The sequence below is a fragment of the Hyperoodon ampullatus genome (assembly GCF_949752795.1).
Source record: "Hyperoodon ampullatus genome assembly, chromosome: 4".
NCBI classification, from domain to species: Eukaryota; Metazoa; Chordata; class Mammalia; order Artiodactyla; family Ziphiidae; genus Hyperoodon; species Hyperoodon ampullatus.
The window spans coordinates 39,227,693-39,236,917 of record NC_136917.1 but is presented as its reverse complement, the minus strand read 5'-3'; the positions used below and the strand labels follow the sequence as shown (position 1 = coordinate 39,236,917).

Sequence of the window (9,225 nt, the reverse complement as noted above, 5' to 3'; positions counted from 1 at the left end):
TTCCTGGAGGGTAAGAAGCAACAGTGAGGGGTGGGCTAGATGCGGTCGGTTTTCTCAAAGAGCCAGGATGCCAAGCCACCTCTGCCTGGCTCCAAAGCAAAGAGTCCATCCAACCCTTCCCTGTAGCCTTTCCCCTCCCCCACTTTTGGAACTCTGCCTGCTCTGTTGCCACGGTCGTCATGGTGATGGGTGCTCTGCTTCTCTCACTCTTCAGGCCAGGAAGGAGTTGCGTGTCGTTGGGGGTCCCTGCCCCTCCTGGAGAGGACCTCGGGCCAGGCGAGGACACCAGTCAGGGACCATGCCCGTGTTGATACCCCCGGTTGAGCACAGCCAGGACACGCGTGTTGGGCCTCCAGCATGGCGCGAGGCGACCGAGGCCTTGACACAGAAGGCGCACCAGCTGACCGACCGCTGTGGGCAAGAGGCGGTGACCATGTGGCAACCCAAGGACAGTGTGCGGAACCCACACATGGCGCGCCACCTCTGCCGGGACGCCTACATCCTGCCCTGGCGCTTCCGCGTGGAGACGCTCAAAGGTGGCAGCACCACGGAGAAGCCACCGCCGGGTGAGGGCGTTACGTTGTGGAAGGGCAAGATGAAGCCGCCTGCCTGGCACGCGCGCCTGCCGCTGCCCCTACACCGCGACGCGCGGGCCCTGCAGACGGCCGAGGTGGTGCACGCGCACGCTCGTGGGGCGCGCCTCACTGCCGCCCGCCTCAGCCGCGCCCAGCAGCAGGTCAATGGGCAGCTGCGGTTGCTGCAGCGCCAGCGGGAGGCTACCGACCACAGGCTCAGCGAAGTGCGCAAGGCACTGCTTATTAACCAGCAGAGCGTCAAGCTGCGGGGCTACCGGCCCAAGTCTGAGAAGGTGGGACCACCATTCCCCCCAGCTCAGTCGCAAAGACTGAGGCCTCCGCTCCCAGATGCTCAGCCTGGGCAAAACCCACCCTATAGAGAGAACTCTCCAACCCGTCCCAGCTCCATTGAGTGAGAGCACAAGAAAATACCCCAAGATGAGGTGCCTTTGTTCCCAGCGCCAGAGGCGGAGATCCTCCTAAAGAGATGAGATTCTCAGGCCCCTTGCCCCAGAGCGGGAATCTATCCCAGTCTCCCGGCCAGGGAGAGAAGGCGGACCCTTGAGTCAGACTAGATGAAATCCTTTCCAAAGAGTAAAATCTACACCCCCCAGCCCACACATGAAATCACTCACCCAGTCCCTAGGCACAGAGGGTGAGACCCTCCCACAGGCATGAGACCCTCAGTGCCCCAATCCCACTGAAAACACACACGAAGCCCCCAGCTGAGCAGAGTGGGTGATGTCCTGGTCCCAACCCAGATGAAACTCTCCTCAAAATGCTTATTTTTAAAACCCTAACCAAAGTCCCCCACCAGCCTCAGAGAGTGAGAACCCCTCCCGGGGCCTCACCCAGGCGGAAAGGAGCAGATTTTGCCTAAAGATTGAGACCCTTGGACTCCCAGCCCCTGCACCTGAGACTTAAGCCCCTAGCCAGGGGGAAAGGGTGAGACCCCTAGTCCCAGGCCTGGTGAAATCCTCCCCCTAAAGTGAAACCCCAGACCCCCACCCCAAAAGGGGAGAATATTCCAGCCTCCCTGGGGAGAGATGAGACCCCACCCACAGGGTGGGATTCCTAGTCCCAGCCCTCAGATCCAGATAGTAAGACCTCAAGAAGGCAAACCCTCATCATCCCTATGATGAGACTCCTCCACTTCTAGCCAGGGAGAGAAGATAAGACCATCACCAAGGAAGGGGGACCCTCAGCCACAGAAAGTGATGATAACCTTTCCCCAGGTTAAGTCACTTCCATCCCAGCTCACTGGGCTCCTACCTGTAAAAGGGAGAAGCCCCCAGCCCCGCTCTCTAGAGGGTAAGACCTACCCCAAGTGAGAACCCCCTAAAAGGTAAAGCCTTCTCAGAGAGTGAGATCCCCAAAAGGCGAGAGTGCCCCCAACTCCATTCCCCAAAGCCAGAGTTTATGAGGTTGGCAAACCCTCTACTACTCTGGAAGGAGAACTCTCCCTCCAGCCCTTTCCCAAAGGTGTGAAAGATTCTCTCCTTGTTTTCCAGATCCCTGACAAAGCTGACAGTATGCTTATCTGGGAGAAAGAGGAGCTAAAGAGCATGAAGAGGAAGTTGGAGAAAGATATGGAAAAATCAGAGGCCCTGCTCAAGGTTGGGAATACCTGGGGCCACTTTAAGGGAGCTGGAGGGGGATCCTTGGCCACCTAATGGGCAAACTGCTCTAACCTTGGGGACTGTAGCAACAGCAAATCCCTCAACCCACACACCCGCCCCACCCTGACCTGACATTCACTGTATTTCTACTTTATGAAATGGAAAGACTGGAGCTCTGAGAGATGGAGTTGGGCCTCAAAATAGTAATGAACATCCCCCTCTGTGCCAAGCCCTCTGCAGTCATTAAGTCTTTAAAATCCTCCTGTGAAATAGAACTATGATCCCCTCATTAGAGATGGGGAAGTTGAGGCTCAGAAAGACATGGCCTCACCCAAGGCATGGAGCTAGCCAGTGGTAGGGCTGTGGTTTCAGCTCAGGTGTCTTTTTTTTCCAGCTTTAGCAAGATACAATTAACAAATTTAAATTGTGTATATATTTAAATGTACAGATTGAGGATTCGATATATTTGTACACTGTGAAATAATCACCATAATCACCTCATGTGTGTGGTGAGAACACTTAGCAAATTTCGATTATAAAAGACAGTATTGGGCTTCCCTGGTGGCGCAGTGGTTGAGTCCACCTGCCGATGCAGGGGACACGGGTTTGTGCCCCGGTCCGGGAAGATCCCACATGCCATGGAGTGGCTGGGCCCATGAGCCATGGCCGCTGAGCCTGCGCCTCCGGAGCCTGTGCTGCGCAACGGGAGAGGCCACAACAGTGAGAGGCCCGCGTACCGCAAAAAAAAAAAAAAAGACAGTATTGTTAACTATAGTTACATTAGATCCCCAGAACTTAATCATCTTGCATAACTGAAACTTTGTACAACTGGACCAACATCTCCCCATTTCTCTCTCCCCTCAGCCCCTGCCAACCACCATTCTACTTTCTCCCTCTCTGAATGTGACTATTTTAGATTCCACATATAAGTGAGACCTTTCTGCATCTGGCTTATTTCACGTAGCATAATATCCTCCAGGCTCATCCATGATGTCACAAATGGCAAGATTTCCTTCTTTTTAAAGACTGAATAATATTTCATTATATATTATATATTATTATATACTATAGTATATTGATATCTACATAATATATTAATTATTAATATTATTGCTATATATTATTAGTATAGTAATAGTATTAATAAAATATAGTAATATTGTTATTACTGGTAATTACTACTAATATTATTATATTACTGTATTATATATTATATTATATCACATTTTCTTTATCCATTCATCTGTCAACAGACATTTAGATTGTTTCTATGTCTTGGCTGTTGTGAATAATGCTGAAATGTACATGGGAGCTATTTCTCTTTGAGGTCCTGATTTCCTTTGGATATGTACCCAAGAGTGGGAGAACTTCCTCATGATTCAACTCAGACGTCTTGAGCTCTTTACACTGTACTATGTGCTTGTCTCTGTCAGCTCCAGCCAGAGATGGTCTCCCACTGAATCCTTCACTCTTGCAACAAGGATTTCCTTATGAGATCACTAATGGAGATGGGAGAGTACTTATGTTTCATGGAGGCTGTGTGTACTTTTGACTCTTCCATTTGACAAATATTAATCCAGTACCCTGGTGTCCCAACCACCGTGCTTGGCATTGGGGACAAAGTTGTGAACAGTACAGAACTGGCCTTGCCCTCAAGGAGTTCATATTATAGGGGCATTTAAAGAAGGGACCGGCCAGGGTTGGGAGAGTGGAGTTGGGGAAAAGGATTTAGGAGCTGGTGCACCTACTGTCCGTGGTGCTGAACCTTAATTGCACTCAACCTACGGCACCCCCAGGCCGCTGTCATATTCCTTTAAATCTGGTGATCCTGAAAAACCCTTCAAGGAAGTCTGAAACAGACAAGGGAGAAGACCCTGTGGCCCCCTTAGGGAAGGGCTTGCAAGAAAGAAAGGGAAATTGGGAGGTGGGAAAAGACAGACAGATATAAACCCAGGAGAAAAATGCTCACACCAAACAGACATGCTTCAACTTAAAATCATGAACTCAGATCTCAAATTGACACTCAGAGCTTTCCCAGAGATCTCACCATGTGTCTCTAGAAGGCTTGCTGTCCCGCTGTGCAAGTTATTTCATACCTTCTCTTCCTTCAGATCTCTCCAACTCCCTGCTCCTTCTTCATTCTCAATGAATGGCCCCAATGCATGGAAACCACTGAGGAAAACTTCTCTCATTTTTCCTGTGCCAGTTCTATAATTCTATCTACCTGCCACACCTACCTTCTCCCCTTCTCCTGCATCATCAATATTTCTTTCTTTATTGGATCATTCTCACCAGTGAACAAATGGGGGGTTATCCTTTAATGGATACAGACCTATCTGGAATGGTGAAAAGTTCTGAAAATGGACAGTGGTGATGGTTGCACATTGTGAATATACTTAATGCCACTGAACTGTACACTTAAAATGGTTTACTTGGCAAATTTCTATGTCTATTTTACCACAATAAAAAAAAAACCTCTTTTGATCCCATGCACCCTTTCAGATAATCCCCATTTCTCTGATTCACTCACTATCCAATCTTATCTGCACATGCTGACCCTCTCACTTCCTTTGGTCAGGAACTGGATCATTTTTCCCCACTGCATCCCTGCCACCTGGCACACTGCCCAGCATACAGGAAGGGCTTAATGAATATTTGAATTCATTAATGAATGAAAGACTTTTTAAATCCATTTTTTACCTAAATGGATGAATCTCAGTGATATGATATTCAGCAAAAGAAGCTGGACATTAAAAGTACACACTGTGTGGTTCCATTTATATGAAGTTCTAAATTTCAAAAGCTTTTTCTTAAAGAGTCAGGTAGTAAATTGTTTAAGCTTTGTGTGCAGTACAGTCTCTGTCACAATTACAGATGGTCCTCAACTTACAATGATTCAACTTATGATGGTGCAAAAGTGATACACTTTCAGTAGAAACTGTAATTCAAATTTTGAATTTTTATCTTTTCCCCAGCTAGCAATATGCAGTACAATCCTCTCTCATGATGCCAGGCAGCAGCAGTGAGCCACAGCTCCCAGTCAGCCACTGGGTAAATAACTGACACGCTTATAGCCATTCTGTACCCAGACAACCATTCTGTTTTTCACTTTCAGTACATTATTCGATAAATTACATGAAATATTCAATGGATACACTTATAGCCATTCTGTGCCCATACAACCATTCTGTTTTCATTTTCAGTACAGTATTCAATAAATAACATGAAATATTCAACACTTTATTATAAAAATAGGCCTTGTGTTAGATGATTTTGCCCAACTGTAGACTAATGTAAGCGTTCTGAGCACGTTTAAAGTAGGTTAGGTTAAGCTATGATGTTTGGTAAGTTAAGTGTATTAAATGCATTTCAACATACTATTTTCAACTTACAGTTACTGGGATGTAACCCTGTCATAACTCGAGAAAGATCTATACTTAATTTGGCCAGTGGAGCACAAAAACAGCCAGAAAGAATATGTACATGAATCAGCATGGCCATGTTCCAATGAAGTTTTCTTTACAAAACCAGATGGCCAGTCCAAAGTCTGTAGTTTACTGAGCCCTTAACTAATCTACTAAGCAGCTTAGTGGGAAAGAGGTGCAGGGCATCAAGGAAATTTCTGAGGTGATGGAAATATTCTATATTTTGATGAATGTGGTGTTTATATGGATATATATATGAAGTCTTCTGTTTTAATATGACTTTCAAATAATCACATATATCTAAGGAATGCAATATATTTTATAATAGTGGAAGTAGGATTTGGGTAGGGATGGGGGTCCAGATGCAGTAGAGCCTGGAAAGAGGAACTCTGAAGACAGCTGAGGGTGCTTCATACTAAGTAGAAAAGAGGAAGGGAGACCTGGAGACTAAGGATGGGGGTGGGATGAGCCCTGAATGCAATTGAGGAGAAGAGATGGCACAGGAAGACCAAAGTGTAGGTACAGCTAAATACCTCTCCACTTCACAGATGGGGAAATTGATGGGGGAGAGGCTTTCTCAGGGTGCCAGAGCAGAGCCAGGCACAGAACCCAAGCAACTAATACTGGGAACAGGAAAGCTGCCACCAGCCCCTACTGTTCCTTACTCCCCACCCGGGGACCACTGAAGGCTTCTGGACAGAGGCTGAGAGTATTGGGCATCTGAGCTTCCACTTGAAAATGGGTTGCTCCTTTCCGGCTGCAACAAGAACTGGAGAAAGTCAATTTGGAGGCAAAACACTTTGCAGCCACTCGCTGAGAGATCACGAGTCACCTCCCCCAATCTCCCAGCTTACAGTTGACCTCTGCCTCTCTCTCCTTCCTCGCTCCAAGACCCTGGCCTCCTGCCGCGACACTCTGGTCTTCTGCTGTAAGGAGAGGCTCCAAGCTGTGGAGCTAATGAACCAGCCGCTGGACAAGATTCTGGAGCAGGCCGGCCGCCACTCTTGGGTGAACCTCTCCCGAGTTCCCACGCCGCGCACTCAGGGCCTGAAAACCCCGCCTCCAGACCCTGTGGGCACCTATACCCCAGGTAAAACCCCACAGAAAGGAGTCCACTATAGTGGGTTTCCTTGGTACTCACCTCTCCCCCAGTTCTTGGCTGCTGCCTTCCCCGGGTAACTGCCCTCCTCGACCAAGAGATCGGGGTGCCATTCTCCAGCAGAGCGCACGCTCTTGATTAGCTCTTTCCCCTGCGCACTACTGCTGCCCACCCTCCGACTCGTTCAGTCACACCCTGACGCTACTCATACTAACCCCGCTCTTGGCCCCTCCCCTGGACTTTCTCCCAGTCCATCAGTAAAGCCCCCTTGCCCAGGGCCCACCACCACCTGAGAATAGGGAGGGGGACGCAGAAAGCCTGGGTTGGGAAAAGGAGACCCTGACACCTCACACGCGTCCCTCCTCCTCACTGCGTCAGAGTGCGCCACGGCGCTGTACGAAGCCAAGCGACTGTTAATGGAGTCCGAGGACACTTTGCTAGATATGGCAAAGAACGAGGAGGACCTGCGAGAGCGGCAACGGCAGATAAGCGACCGCGTGTGCGCCTCGCTAGCGCAGAAAATGCGCGAGACCATGGAGCTGAAGGTGGGCCCCGCCGGCGCCGCTCCGAGTTGGCGGCTGGAGGCTAGGATGCTATAGCACCGAGGAGGGAGAAGGGGGACGCAGGAGGAGAGGGGACAGGAGGCCGACGTGATTCTCCCTGTGCTCCCACCCACCCAGGATAGACTGAACATGACCTTAGGACTAATGAGGGGAACTATCCACCGGTGCACGAAATTCAACCAGGAGATGCACATCACCCGCGGCCTCATCAAGGTACGGTTTGGGAAAAGGGGTCTGCGGGGATGCGGCCAGGGGCGTCGGGTAGGCTGGTCCTCACGGCTCTACACACCACACTCCGCCAGGGTCCTGTGTCAAAAAGTCACCTGGAGACTCGAGAGAAACTGGACAGACCTCTGGTTCGCATGTATCAGAGACACGTGGGCACCCAACTCCCGGAGGCCGCGCGCCTCGCCCAGGTAAGCCCCTGTCCGTCCCCCTTCCGCGCCTGCCCACCCTCTCCAGGCGCGGCCCTGCCCTGGTAAGACTCCTTTCTCAAGCACACTTAGCCCAGGTAAGACCCCCTCACTCAGGTCTGTGAGTCCTTCAACTCCTCGACCAGAAGGATGCTCTTCAACACCCACACCTGTCTCAAATAAGTTCCCTCAACCTCTGCTCCACCTCTATCCAAGGTCCCCGCCTCCCCGCAACTGCAGGTGCATCCCCTCCTTCATACCCACCCTGTCACAGGTTCTTTTCCAAGTACATTCGGGCCCAGGTGTGTAACTCCCAACCCCATTTGAGGCTCGCCCCTCCTAGCTGTGCTCCTTCCCAGGCGAGGCCCTTTCACACGCACACCTGACTCAGATGTGCGCCCCCCCATCTGAGGTCCGTCCCCTCTTCAGCTGTTGTCCTTTCACACGCACACCTGGCTCAGGTGTGTCCTCACATCCCCGAGAGCACCTCGCTGGGGCTCACCTGTTTCTCAACACGGCCCCTCCCCGTCTCCAGGGCACTGACAAACTGCAGCGCCGCATCTCGCATGTGGAGGAGAACCTGGAGGAGCTGCTCTCCATGCGCAGGGACCTCACCTGGAGCCTCAACTGCAAGAAGATCGGGCAGGACGTGGACTGCAACGTGGTGCGCTTGCGCCTCCGCCAGCGGCACCCGCACGTGTGCTATGAGCAGGCGCAGCGCCTGGTCAACGACTGGGACCCACGCACGCCACCGCGCGCGGAGTCCAGCATCGCCCGCAAGTGACAGGCACACCGTAGCCCCAGTCGGCCACAACCCAGCGGCCCTCCCTCTCTCCTGACCCATCCTCTCTCCGAGCTCCCTCTAGCAGAATTATAATTTAAAATAACGTAATAATTACCACTTATTAGGCACCTACTGGTCGCTTACCCTACAACACTTTATAGGTCGTGTATCCTGGAAGTTAATAGAATGGATTTGGCCACCATATTTCTAGGGTTCAAATCCTGGCTCCCCGATTTCAGATTGTGTGGCCTTAGGCAAGTCACTGTTCCTCTCTGGCCTCATAAAATATCCTCAACTGCAGGTGAATTGTTATTCCCATTTTACAGTTAAGGAAGGTGAAGCACGGTGAGGTTAAGCAGATGCCCAAGGTCATGCAGCTAGTAAGTAGAAGAGATGGAATTTTAATACCTAACTCTACAGCCTGCTGTCTAAGCAGAACTCGGATTCTGCCTTTATTGACAAAACACACACACACAGGGATGAAGCTTCCCCTGGGGCTCTCTCTAGTGGAGGCTGTTTATATTCCCAGACCCCAAGCAACTCCAGTGCAGAGGTGGAATTGAGCCCTCCCTGCTTCCCATTGCCCTTTTCTCCATTTACCTGGGGGAGGGGATACTTCAAAATTCACAGCATCCTTTATTAAGCCTCTATAAAGTGCAAGGCTCTGAACCAGGGGCTGAGAGTGCAGCAGTGAGCAAGGCTTACATGGTCCCCACTCTCAGGGAGCTCACAAGTTGATCAAGTGCA

The 9,225-nt window shown here is 50.5% G+C and overlaps 1 protein-coding gene across 1 annotated transcript; it reads left to right on the top strand.

Annotated features, from left to right (window-relative positions):
• Window positions 1-298: 298 nt before the first annotated feature.
• On the top strand, window positions 299-8,478 carry TEKTL1 (tektin like 1; the record flags this gene model as incomplete). Its single annotated transcript, XM_079703227.1, has 7 exons — window positions 299-868; window positions 2,087-2,191; window positions 6,511-6,709; window positions 7,097-7,263; window positions 7,399-7,494; window positions 7,584-7,697; window positions 8,230-8,478. The coding sequence occupies 7 exons, from the start codon at window positions 299-301 to the stop codon at window positions 8,476-8,478; spliced, it is 1,500 nt and encodes a 499-aa protein (XP_079559353.1).
• Window positions 8,479-9,225: the final 747 nt, after the last annotated feature.